Consider the following 13,224-nt stretch of genomic DNA (forward strand, 5'->3'; position numbering starts at 1 on the left):
CCTCACCCCTGCAGTGTCCTCCCAAAGAAAGAAAATTTAAAAACAAAACAAAACAAAGCAACCAAACAAACAAAACCCCAACAACAACCCTCTTTCCTTCTTCTTTCGTGCTGGTGGCCCTGGGGGCTGTGTCACACAATATACCCCTTTTGTCCAGTCAGCTCTACCGGCAAATGCTCACTGCAATGAGTCACTGGGCTTCCCCAGATCATTCTTATCTAGGGTCTCCCCCACCTCCCTACTGTACATCCAAGAACTGCTGCTTTTTTGGAAGGCTGTTCTATTCCAATATTTAGTGGCTCTGTCCTCTCTACCCTATGGAGACCAGAGAACACACCACCTCACCCAAGGTAGACACTGCAGAACAGCTTCTGGGGAAGCCACTCTAATAAAACATGCTCTCAGGGCGTCAGCCCCGCCCTCCACATGCAGCAATGCACTTCTCCAGCTGTCATGGCTGCTCTAGTCAGAACTGCCGTGGCATCCACTGGCACAACAGGAAGACAGACACTTCATTAACTTTATACATAGCAAAGAGAAAAAGTGACACTAAGAAGGGAAAGACCACCCAATGGCCTTGGCTTTCATACCTCTTGTGACTACTCAGAGTCCGAAGCATGCTGGGTAAATGGTCCATGAGAGCATGCAGATCTTTGGTTCTTGCAAATGGAATGAGCTGAGCCAGGGACTCCAGATGCAGCTCATGTTTGGAGAGCCCATCAGCATGAAAAAACCTGTCTCGCACTTGTCTCCATAGGGCCTTCAAGACAGGAGTGACAGCGGAGCACACTAGGCAGAGACAAAGCAGAGGTTACAGTGCACAGTGCAGGGCACCTGTGGGGAACCTCCCTCTAGGAAGCACCTGCACGGACAACACAAAGCAATAAGGGAAACACTTTTATGTTTACTGTAAGTGATGAAGCTGGAGGCAACTGGCGCCAGACTTGAGGCTAAGCAGGGGGAAAGAATTAGATTCACACTGCCTGGACTCAGTAGGAACTCACCAACAACTTCCCTGAGGCAGAAGACAGAGTAATGGGACAAAGGATGACTTAGCTCTCAGTTACTTCCACTCAATCAAAAACAGCCAAACCAACCCCAATTACTGCCCACCTTACTCTGCTTTTCTTATTAGGAACGGATAGACACCCGCAGCTACACCTTAATTCCCAAGGTTAGGAGACAGAGAGGATGTTGAAAATTCTCAACTCTCAGCCTAAAGGGATTCACTAAGGAGGAACAGAACTGTACCATGCCCCAGAACACAAACGACAGGGTTTAAGATGGCAAGCCATTCTGCCTTTCAGGGAGAAACTCCCAGCTGCCCCAAAGCCAGCTCTTTCCATACCTCTTGTTGGCCGCATGAAGCATCCTTGTGTCCTGTGCTGGAGATACACATGGATAAGGGGGAGGAAGTCATCCAGGTGCTCCTGCAGGAGCCCCACTCCAGGCTGCCCACACCAGAGCTCAAACTTCAGTAGGTGGGTGCTGCTATGCTGCAGGAGCAGGCTGGCAATGCCCAGGGCTGCCTCTGTCCGTTGGACCAAGCAGTACTCAAGCAGGTCAGCTGGGACCACAGAGGCCAGCACAGGGTCTCTCTGCAGAGTCTGAAGGAATACAGTGTCCAGCTCATGCTCGGCCAGAGTGGGAAGCAGAGCCCCCAGACCGCGAACATACTCAGCCCACCAGAGGAGCTCACTCCGCTGCAGCCGATCCTGCGGGCTGCTCGTCAATAGCTGTACCAGGGTCTTGCCAAGACTGCTCAGTTGTCTCTCCTTTTTTGAAGACTGTACGGCTTGCTGGGTCAGCAGGTGAGCCTCTGGAAGGCCCAGCAGGGCCAGCGTGACCTCTCGAATCTGGACACTTTCCATGTACGGATGCAGTTCCCGCAGGGCCTCCATCTGAGGCAGGGTCTTGGGTGTTGTGGCAGAGTTCACCGTTCTGGCGCGCAGCTCTTTCAACACACTTTGGGTAATGGCTTCTGAGTACTTTGCCAGGAGACCCAACTGACCCAGTTTATGGAGAATGGGGGAACTGGCCACCAGTAGCTGAAGGACACCTGCACTGAAGTGGGCTGCTAGGAGCTTCACAAGGATGGGGCTGAGCGTGTGTGGAGGCAAGGCTTTCCGCTCCAGGGCTAGGAACCAACTCTCCAGTGTGGGATGTTTAAGGATGGCCACCAGCACCTCTTCTACTGTCTAAAAAACAAGGTTGGGACACACCACATGTAACACAGGGGCAGGGGAGGCCACAGCTACCCGAAAGCATTCTGTGCTCTCAGGGAAACAAGACAGGAAGCACTTTGCAAACTTGCTCTCTTAGCCCCAAGTTTTGATGCCACTCGCAGGCCAGCTTGCAGCATCCAGCCACACACACGTGCTACACAAGGCCCCAGTCAGCACAGGACACAGCTACTTGAGTCTCACCCTGACCCACTCAAGAGGCTCAGTACAGGTACAAATAAAAGCTGTAGGAGGGCATGGCTATAAAGGAGTGATCCAAACACAGAACCCAGATTAAGCTGTCATCCCTGTGCAGGGGTTACAGCATCTCGGGCATAGTTTTCTACATTTCTCTACTCTTCTACAGCGGACACATTGTTAAATTCAGGAATGAACAGCTACTATCTGCACCCAGTGGTACCTTGTCAGCAGCTAGCTCAAGTGATGTCACGGACTCCATGTCCAAAAAGAGATCAGACTCAGCACGGATGGCCTCCGCCTTCTGCTGGTTCTGGGCATCCAACTGCTCAGAGTGGACAACCAGGTGCTTAAGGAGATCCAGGAGGAGCTGCAGGAAGGCCGGGCCCACACTTTTGCCCAGCTGTAAGAGACACGTGACCTTAGACAAGGAAGGGCTGACTAGCCAGCAGTCAGGAGACTGGAGGGGCAGGTCGACAAGGCAGGACTCATACACGGAGACTGTCTTCCTCCAGGACTGTGAGGCAGTCTCCCCTCACCATGCTTCCCATTGGCCTAAGCTGTACATAAGAAAGCACTTGTGTATATACTTGCTATTTAGGGGAGCTTGGGATAAAGGAAACTTGTGCTCCTAAACCTCAGTGAAATACAAATGTTAACTTTGGCTAAAATAAAGGAAAAGATGGCTCAGCAGGTATAGGTACTTGTCACCAAGAGTGATGACCTCAGTTCAATCCCCAGGGCCCATATGTAAAAGGGGAAAATCGATTTCTACATGTCATCCTCTGGGCTCGACATGCATGCTCCTGCACATGCACAGAAATCAACAAGCACATGCACATAAGTAAGTAAATAAATGAACAAATATGTATTAAGTGTTATACAGCCCAACAGCAGAAAGTTCAACAGTGAGCTGTGGGACTGACAAACGGAGAAGAGCGGGCCTGGCTATGCACTACTGTCCAGGCTACCACAGGAGGACCCTTGTCCTGAGTACACACACTGGCCGCCTCAGCACGGCTGCTTGAGGACAGGGCCCAGCAAAGGAGCAGCAGAGCCAAGAGCCCAGGTTCCAGAGCTGGGGTCTGCCTGGTGGTGTATTCTGAGCACTGCGGTGCAGACTCAGACAAGAGCACACTCTGCAGGTGGAGGGCTGGGAGGAAGAGGAGAGCACTGACCTGGCCGAAGTTCTCCACCGTGCTCCTGAGGTAGAGCAGCACCTGCTTGGCTGAGCGCACCATGTGCTGCAGAGCTAGACATGGGACAGCAGCTAGCAGCTGTGTCTGAACGTTCTTGTCCCCAAGGGTGTGGCTCTCATACGCTGTTTGCAGCAAGGTGGAAAAGCAAGAAGCTGGGGGAACATGGGGTACAGAGCTGCTGGACACCTGCAGCGGCTGAGGGATCAAAAAGAACAGAATGGAAAAGAAATTACCTCAGAAGCGGAGGCTGCACACACTGGTGACAACTGGGTAACGTATGAAGGGCATAGCCCCATCCCAACACTAACAGCCTGACATCACCTGAAGCCTGCCTGCCCAGAGTGCAGAGCACCTAGCATGAGGTGTGAACAGACCTTTCAGTGAGGAGCTGACTGCCACAAAATTGGGATCTGATCATTGCTATTACCAGGACAAACTGCTGGAAACTAGGAAAGGACCACCCAAAGCAAAACTACTACAAGCTACCTACCTGCCCCGAGTATCTTGTCAAGATGACTGGGAAATGGATAGAAGGAAAACAAGGATCCAGAACAGTCTGGTCCACCCGGATGACATCTAAATCCACCCACGGGACTAAGGCTACTTGACTCCTTTCAGCTCACGAGCTCAAGGCCACAGATGCTCAGTGGCTCTCAAAGCATGGTCTGTGGACCAGCATAGCAGCAGCATCCCTTGGAACAGTGCGACAAAGGCCGATTCTCAAGATCCACCCATCCCTGTTAACTAGTTCACACTGTGGTCAAGGTTTGGCAGCCAGGTTTAACTAAACATCATGAAGGGTAAATCTCAGCTGGGATCCACTCAAGAGAGGGTGGACACCCACTAGCACACAGGAGGAGAGGCACTGAGCTCAGCTGCTTGCTGAGATCATGCCTCTGAGCAGAGGGTGGCAGTGACTGTCTGGACATCAGCTCTGGAAACAAACTGATCAAATCCTGCCCCACCACTAATAGCTGGTGGAAGTTTGGTATGAGAAGTCCTTCTGTATATGTGTTGCTTTTATTGGTTAATGAATAAAGCTTTTCCAGCCAGTGGCTTAGCAAACTAGAAGTAGGTGGGGAAACTAAACTGAATGCTGGGAGAAAGAAGGTAGAGTTAAAGAGAAGTCATGTAGCCGCCACTAGAGACAGAGATGCAGGAACCTTGCTGTAGGCCTTGAGTGGTAAAATTTAAAATAATGGAAATGAGTTAATTTAAGATATAAGAGTGAGCTAGAAATATGCATAAGCTAATAGGCCAAACAGTGTTGTAATTAATACAGTTTCTGTGTGATTATTTCGGTTCTGGACAGTCGGGAACAAACAGTCTGTCTACAGAAAGTTCTCTGCATCTTAGGTTCCTCATGTGTGTATAAAGGGTGATCAGTCTTGACCTATCTCTTAGAGGAGATGGATCAAATGATTTAAAATATACGTGGTACACCATCACAAGACAAAAGTCCTAAGCTATCTGCATTTCTAAACACAATGGAAATGGACCGAGTCCACACAAATCCACAGCAAGTTTCGACACACAGCATCACAGCAGGAATCCTCTCCATCTACTCTCCCAGTTTCAGCGTGGAGCTCATGGAGTACTGATGGGGCAGGTCTGCTGGCCAAGCACACTAAGGTCACAGAAGATGGCCGAGACAAGCTCTCCACTGTACTTGGTAAGGGCGAAGAGGAAAAGGCCACTTCTTGTCCTAAGCCAAAACAGTGATGAGCAATTATCGTCATCAGGGAGCTGCTCGCGCACACCGGCTGAGCAGTGATGTCGGGCATTCCTCTCTTACGCAGAGGAAATGGGAAGGTTAGGTTCCCACTCTGTAAACTACAGCATTGGATCAGGCAGCAGCACATCCAGCTACGGCATCAGCAAGAAACACAGCGAGTGCAGCTCACCAAGACCTCCTGGGCTTGCTCGGGAATCCAGAGGCTGTAGTAGCTGTGAAACCGGGCAAGCTGCTGATGGCAGAGTGGGCTGGCAGGCTCAAACTTGTCATAAGACTGAAGCAGAAGACACAGAGCCAGGGGATCCCTCTGGGTATGGAGAAGGTCAGTCAGCACCATAATCAGATACGCCAAGATGCTTTCCCCTACAAAGGAAATAGGTGGGCAGGGTTAGAGAGTAGAGTTAGACCGCTTCTATGACAAACTGACACAGCCTCCTTCCACATGCACATCAGACACGGAAGACTGAATGCCAGCTCCATGAAGGGTCAGATGCCCCCATGGGAAGGGGCAGGCTCCTGCAGTGTTCTGGCTACAGTTCAATACATAGAGAACACATGGTCTGAAATCAGGTCCTCCAGCCTGGAATAGGAGACCAAGCATATGTATAGCTGGGACTTGCTGGTAGCTCTCCTGTCCCTCTGATTTGACACACAGGTCTTTCCCATGAGTAAGGTGGGAGCACACACCGCTTGACCCTCTCTCCAAGTGCAGCATTCCCCAGCTGATCAGATACTCTGGGATGGCCAGCATCACCTTCCCCAGTCATCCGAGCTACTATGCTGTCAGACGGCATAACTATAAGATGAGAACAGCCTATTATCCCTAGGTCCGTGGAATACAGCCACAAGAGCCACCTGGTCTGTATTTGCCTATGACAAGGTCAGAAAACAGACTTTACCCTCAAACCACTGCTACAGGGGCATATGTGTTATGGTAAAGTCTAGGTACTCCGAACTCCTATGATCGCTCTCAGGTCTAAGATACTTGGGAAACCCAACAAATAGCTAAGATCCATCCTGATCCTGAAAGCAGGACTGCTCAGGGTCATCGCTGGTTCCACGGGGACACGTGAACACATTCTTCAAGGACCGCACTGCCAGCAGCCGGCTCAGCTGTACATGCCTCCCTGTGCTCTGAGCTGCAGGCTGAGGCCCTTTTACTGGGGGGTATCTGTCTGTGGCTCTTCACACTTTCAGCCCCTCGCACCCCGACCCCAACCCCCACAGAAACCCTGGTGATGCACAGGTACCTGCTGTATTTTCTGTCCCAAGGAGCAGCTTATTCCTGGCTTCCAGAGCTGCAGGAACCAGAGCACTGAAGGGGAAGGTGAGCAGAATCATATCTTCATCTAACAGGAACCCGATATCCTCGTCCAGGCCTTCACTGCCTTCCACCAGGACATCCACCATGTCCAGCACATCTGAGACAGAGAGAAGAGGCTAGTTTATCAAGGAGCCACCATAGGATCCCACTGTAAACAGCCCAAGATAGAAAGAGGCAAGAGAATACTTAAAAAAATAAAATAAAAGAAGAAACAAAAAATTCAAACTTCTCTTAGGGGAAAACACTTCCTAGAGCTTGAGAGATGAAGACGCTGTCTTCAGTTTTTATGGCATTTGACTAAGTACAGGCTACCCACTTAAAGGTTAACTAAAGCCCAAGACCCGTGTTCAAACAAGCAAGCTGACACTTGAGAGGGCTACAGCACAGACCAGCACACGGGCATCTAGGTTCAAATCCTCAAGTTGCTAGGAAGTAACTGTGAGAGCCAATGTGACTTGGCCTCCGTCCCAGTTCTTTTAAGTATATATTAAAGGAGGGCAGCAGCTCCTTCCGTCATGAAGCTGTGACAAGGATTCTGTGAGCTCTATAAAGAACAGTGTCAGTCAACAGACCTTAACAACACACACACAGAACACCCAGCAGTAAGTTCTCCACACACAGCAAAGCGTGAGAAGAATCTTGTCCTGTCTAACTCACTACTGTAGCACAGAGAGGGTCTGGGCATGGAACCTACCATCGATATGGGAGATGGGAATGCTGACATCATCTGCATCTTGCTTCCCCACAGTGGCCTGCAGGGTGCTGGCTTCCTGAACAAACTCAGAAGCTTTGTCCGTATATGAGTGAGGACTCACCACCAGTGTCAATAAAATCTGAACAAAACAGGACAGGCGAAGACAGTCAAATGGCAACAAGAGAAAAAGCCCAACAAGACTTGGTCAAAACTAGAGGAAGGAAGAAAACGCCAGGTGCCCTTGTTAAGAACAAAATAACTTTCTTTTTGTTACATGATGTGGGAGTGATTTCTTTCTAATCTGTTGCTTTCATTGGTTAATTAATAAAGAAACTGCCTAGGCCCATTTGATAGGCCAACCCTTAGGTGGGTAGAGTAGACAGAACAGAATGCTGGGAGAAAGAAGCTGAGTCAGGGAGTGGCCATGATTCTCCCACTCTAGACAGACGCAGGTTAAGATCTTCCCTGGTAAGCCACCTCGTGGGCTACACAGATTATTAGAAATGGGTTAGATCAATATTTAAGAGCTAGCCAATAAGAGGTAGGAACTAATGGGCCAGGCAGTGTTTAAAAAAATACAGTTTCCGTGTAATTATCTCGGGGTATAAAGCTAGCCGTGTGGGCGGCCAGGTGCCGGAAAGTAGCCCGCCGCTTCCCCTTACAACAGTTACACAATTTTAAAAGGATCTCTTCTATTCCACTGCTTTGCAACTTGGCTTTTTGGATAACCTTATTTGTTCATGCAAAAACAAACTTCCCAATGAGGTGAAGCGGCATGTGGTGGCATACTGCTATCTCAGATGCTAACATTGAGAAGAAAGCCTCATCTGTCTCCATGAGCTATGCACTCACACGCTCCAGGAACTGAATGACGGCTTCCTTGTGCTCTTCTGCAGTGCCATCCAGGTGCTCCAGCCACAGCTCCAGCTCTTTCCACGTGTGTTCGAACACACCTGTGTCCCGAAGAATCTGTTGGCAGCAGAGCCATGCAAATGTGAGAACAGATCCTGTTTGCTGTGCAGCTGCAAGATTCACACCAAGGTGCCAGAGCACAGGGGCTGCATGCACCACTCTCAGGTGGACCCCCCACTGCTGAGGACACAGGCCAAAGAGATCACTCCATGCCCCGCGGGGGACAACGTGGTTCCTTTCTCACTGCTGTGTGCCTTTCCTAACCTGGTAGTAGATGGAGAATGAACCAGGTGGTGCTTAGGGAACTATTTTTTATCTGGATTTTCACGAAGACTAGGTAAGTATATGTCATGACTCCTCCCAGTGACTCAACTCTTACTGAGGGAACTCTAAGCCTAGGCAAGAAGAATATCAGTCCTACCAGGGCAGAGCTTGGTGTGAGGCAGGACCTCAGTTTGCCAAATAACGATACCCTTAGTGGTCGGCAATGAAGGCGATTCAGGGGCACGTGCTCTTGTGGCACAGGGCCCAGCAACAGTGTGCACCAAACTTCCTTGGACTGTCAGTCCTACCTCCGCAGTTATCAGTCACGACAAGTGGCTGGGGCGTCTAAGTGGTCGGCGAGGAAATGAGAAGACGGGGCAGGGATTCAAACAGGGTAGCCTTCAGGCAGCCCAGAGAAGAAGCTCAAAAGGCAGTCAGACTTTGAAGGAAAACTGCAAAGTAACACCGTGGTACTCTCAAGGCACTAACTGCCACTGTCAGTGTGTCTGAGAAACTAACGGTGTGGAAATCTGGTCTCAAACCCAGGGAGTCAACTACCAGTACATGTTATGATGCCTGGCTGAAAAAGTAGTCCCGGAAGAGGGACCAGAGGACCAAATCCTCACTCCTGCACACTGACTTTGGAGACCAAGTCAAATAAGTGGAAGGCTCGGAGAAGAACCATGTGGGAATGAGGGACTAGTCACAGTTCTCAAACAGTTTCCTATGGGAACAGAACATATGGAGAGTCTGTGACCGGCTGTTTCATAGTTCACCTTCCTGGAATGCACATGTGCACACACGCATGCATGCACAAACACACACACACTAAATAAAAATATGATAATTTAAAATGTACTGTACTCCAAACAAAAGCTCACACAAATCTACCGTACTCCACCACACACCCAATCACCCACCATAAGGAAGGCCAGGTACACACTCCGTATTTGTCCATGAGAAACTGCTGCTGCTACTGACCTTTATGATCAGAAGTTTGGTGGATGACTTGAGCTGCAAATGGCCACTATTCACAAACATCTTCATCAACAGGTAAAAAACCGAGCGTTCTCCTCCAATGATTTCCGCATCGTGGCTTTCCTAGAGTTTGGACATTAGTTCAAACTGGTAAGATGTACAGTCAACAAGGGCCACTGCTCACTGAGTAAACACGTGATTGCACGCCCAGGACACGCACTCTTTATCTCATTTTAGCTACCATTCAGTGAGGAGTACTGGGACTTTACACATAGAAAACCTTAGGTTAAGTCACTCATTCAAAACCTCCAACAGCCATGGTGACAAACACATCTGTGGGCCGCAGCTCTAGGATCTTTATGCATATGGCTCACTGCATCTTCCCTTCAACCTAGGAAGTGGCATAGCTGTTCCCCCATCGGGCTCACATAGAAATCAGAGTTCTAAAAGTTAATTATGTGCTGGAAACCAAGCTCTCTCTGGTGTAGACACTGCACAGGTAGGTAGTAAAGAGCCGCCTCGGCCAAGGCTGCACTGTTGTGTTTCATCAGGACACTGTGTGAACCCTAACCACTCAGTGGATTCAGCACAGAGTCTTCTAAAAAAGCTTCCAGGCATTGAACACAGGCCTTAGAGGGCTACAGAGCCTTGGCCTCAGAGCCCTCCTGCAAATGCGGTCTTCCTGACTTGCTGCTGACTCCACAGCACAGGACAATTTGGATTGCTTCTGTTTTTAAGATGAGACCCAAGTTTCTTGTATTTAAAAGAAAAAAAAAAGGTGTGAAGGAGAGGTAGCTCAGTGGCTTAACCAGGAACAACAAGGCTTTGGGTTCGAGCCCTAGTACCAGGGTGAAAAAACTTTCTGAACTTTCTAAGTACATCATCAAGATCTATTGGTCCAGCTCAGCTGATATGAAACTCTATCAACATCTAACGTGTCACTTCAGGATGGAGACTGCTGAAGGCTGGGAGGAGGGCTCTGGACAGCACTGCCTGGGCCCACCACATAGAGCTGGAGTACCGCAGAACCGTCCTGAGCACTCTCGTATGATGGGATATGGGTGGAGCGGTCAAAGTACCCTGTGCAGCCTGCCATGTGCTGAGTCCTTATCCAGGATGACTTGTTCTCAACTCGGAAAGAGAGACCCCAGTGCCACAGCATTCTTAGACCTTTCTGGAAATGTCATGTGTATAAATGCCAACATACATTTCCAGGCTACTGGTTCCATATAAAAATTGTACATAAAAACCAAGTCATTTACATTATTAAATATTTTAAGATCTTTGATCTTAACTAGATAGTCACATTTATCTTACACAATTTTGACTATATTCACCTATACCATCTTTATAAGATGATCTGCTTAAAATATAAATGTATTTTCACTATACTATGTATACAGCAAAGCAATGAACCTAGCTACTCTCTGAAGACAGATTTATTCTTGTCAAGAGTATTTCAAATGGAAAAGATTTTATAGATCTCTAGGCTGTGACAGCTTTCCAAAATTCACTTATTAAATGTGCCCAATTTTAAGTAACTGTTCCTCTAAGGTGTTGCAACTGTCAATGCAATTTAATTAAATATTGTTACCAAATTAAAAAAAAAAAAAGAACCAAGCCATTATATGATCTGAGCTACTCAGAAGCACACTTAAGCTTGTTGGCCATGCCCTCAGTGCACAGCAGGAACAGATCTGGGGTTCAAGGGTACAGGTGAGCCATCAGTACCTGCTTACCTTCCCTCCGTGAGGTAATATTCTGATCCCAGCAGACATGTAAACCCAGCGCCTGTCTCTGCCAGCCTCGGCTTTCTGCTGGCATGGTGGCAATCCCACCTTGACCACTGAGGTGTGCAGGGTCAGAACAAAGGAGAGGTGATGTGCCTTGTTTGCAAAAATGCTGACTGACAAAGTGTGAGGAGATGGAGAGAAAAGCCAGCCTGGCAAGTTGGTAGCAGGAGACTGGAACTTTCACTTCCTACCTGTGCCTTCAGCCACAGAAACTTGCTAGCAGGCAGTTCCAGGGCCACCTTCAGCATGTGGTGCTGTAAGATGGGAGGGACCTCCTTAGGAGGGCCCTGCTCAGAGATGATTCCTGCACAGAGATCAGGAAAACACAAGGTTACCCAGAGCTGACACCCTGGCCCACATATCCTCTACAGGGCTCTCCTTTCTGCTGCCCAGGCAGCCCTGCCTGGGAGCCGCTCCCACAGGTTGGTTGGCTTTCCCTTCTATACTCTCACTGCTATCCTAAGGGTTCACTTAATGTGTATTTATGGGGGCCCAGTTATCAAAAGAAATAGTGGTACAAATAAGTAATGGTGGTGGATCATATCTGCCGGTAAACTGCCCTTCCTGGTCCTCAGCTCCTAGACTCTGCTGTAGTTTATTGGGCTGTCCTTTATCCCCACTGGCAGAAACAGAGGCAGCCTGCCTACCGACCCTTAAGACCCACCTTTTAGGAGTTTGCTGAAGTCAAAGTTGTACTGCATGATCATGTGGGGGACAACCTGTTGGTAGAGGCATATGACCTGGAGCAGAACAGCTTTCAAAAGGATGGTTTCTGCATCATCTGCACCAAAGGGAGACAGCTTGCTTTAGGACAAATACTTGCTCTTTGTCCCTGATCAGGGGAGCATTCATCCCACAAGTGAGAGCCAACTGCATGCTGAATACTCAAGCTACAGAAACAGTAACAACTACATTTAAGGACCAGTGTGGTAACAGGACAGACACTGTTCCTCGGACGTGGTCTTAAGGCCACTTCACTGCTGCAGCCTGGTCAGGTCAAGGCTACCAGTCTTCATCTGAGCGACAGAGATACACAGTAAGGGCTGCTCTGTGGTGCTGCTATAAAAATTAGCAAGACGTAGATACGGAAAACCACAGCTGCCAACAAGAGTGGCCTCAGAGCCCGCGTCTGCCTGCACAGCACCTAGAGTCCCCACCCATCTACAGAGCGGCAGCAGTCAAGTCCTCAGAGAGACATGGCGCTGGCATAAAGACTGAATGTACTGCTAACAGATTCAATCTACAGTTCCATCTAATGCTTCTCCCTAAACAAAAAAGGTACACGATCTCTTCATAGCCAGAAGAGATTTGATACAGAGCGACTTGAGGATTCTCTTGGAGCAGCCATCCCAGGCTGCCCGTCATCTCTGTCCCAGGCCAGGAACAGAAGTAACTGGAGCCCTCACCGTGCTGGACAGCCTTAGAGGCGGCAGGAGTCTTGTTATTGCTCTTCTTCCCTTTCCCATGGTCTTGCTTAACCTCTTGCTTTTTAAATGACTGCCAGACCCAAATAACCGTGTTCAGATCTGGCAAAATCTAAGTGAGAAAGAGAAGTGAAGAATCAGTCACTTGAAACATGAAAAGAAATCACAGCGCTGAATGCACTAACAGGGAAAAAGCAAAAACAAAGGCAGAGAGGAAAGAGGAGCAAGCACATGTGAACGCAAGTGTCATGTACACAAGCAGGAGGTGAGTGAGAGCAGGCTCACACCTGCAAGCCTGCTTCTGCAGTATATCCTAGAACTACACCTGCTTCTGCAGTATATCCTACAACTACACCTGCTTCTCAGTATATCCTACAACTACACCTGCTTCTGCAGTATATCCTACAACTACACCTGCTTCTCAGTATACACTACAACTACACCTGCTTCTGCAGTATATCCTACAACTACACCTGCTTCT

At 48.9% G+C, this 13,224-nt stretch overlaps 1 protein-coding gene across 1 annotated transcript in view; it reads right to left on the reverse strand.

Annotated features, from left to right (window-relative positions):
* Positions 1-13,224, reverse strand: part of Urb1 (URB1 ribosome biogenesis homolog) — a 63,944-nt gene that overhangs the window by 23,961 nt on the left and 26,759 nt on the right. The window contains exons 12-23 of the mRNA XM_005345346.3: positions 12,726-12,855; positions 11,984-12,100; positions 11,511-11,623; positions 9,530-9,649; positions 8,225-8,341; positions 7,373-7,511; positions 6,605-6,775; positions 5,524-5,717; positions 3,599-3,814; positions 2,644-2,823; positions 1,349-2,198; positions 591-789 (exon numbers count right to left, since the gene is read on the reverse strand). Coding sequence (XP_005345403.2) covers positions 591-789; positions 1,349-2,198; positions 2,644-2,823; positions 3,599-3,814; positions 5,524-5,717; positions 6,605-6,775; positions 7,373-7,511; positions 8,225-8,341; positions 9,530-9,649; positions 11,511-11,623; positions 11,984-12,100; positions 12,726-12,855 — 2,546 coding nt within the window. The remainder of the gene's footprint in view (positions 1-590; positions 790-1,348; positions 2,199-2,643; positions 2,824-3,598; positions 3,815-5,523; positions 5,718-6,604; positions 6,776-7,372; positions 7,512-8,224; positions 8,342-9,529; positions 9,650-11,510; positions 11,624-11,983; positions 12,101-12,725; positions 12,856-13,224) is intronic.

Source organism: Microtus ochrogaster, chromosome 2 (assembly GCF_000317375.1).
Source record: "Microtus ochrogaster isolate Prairie Vole_2 chromosome 2, MicOch1.0, whole genome shotgun sequence".
Taxonomy (NCBI): Eukaryota; Metazoa; Chordata; class Mammalia; order Rodentia; family Cricetidae; genus Microtus; species Microtus ochrogaster.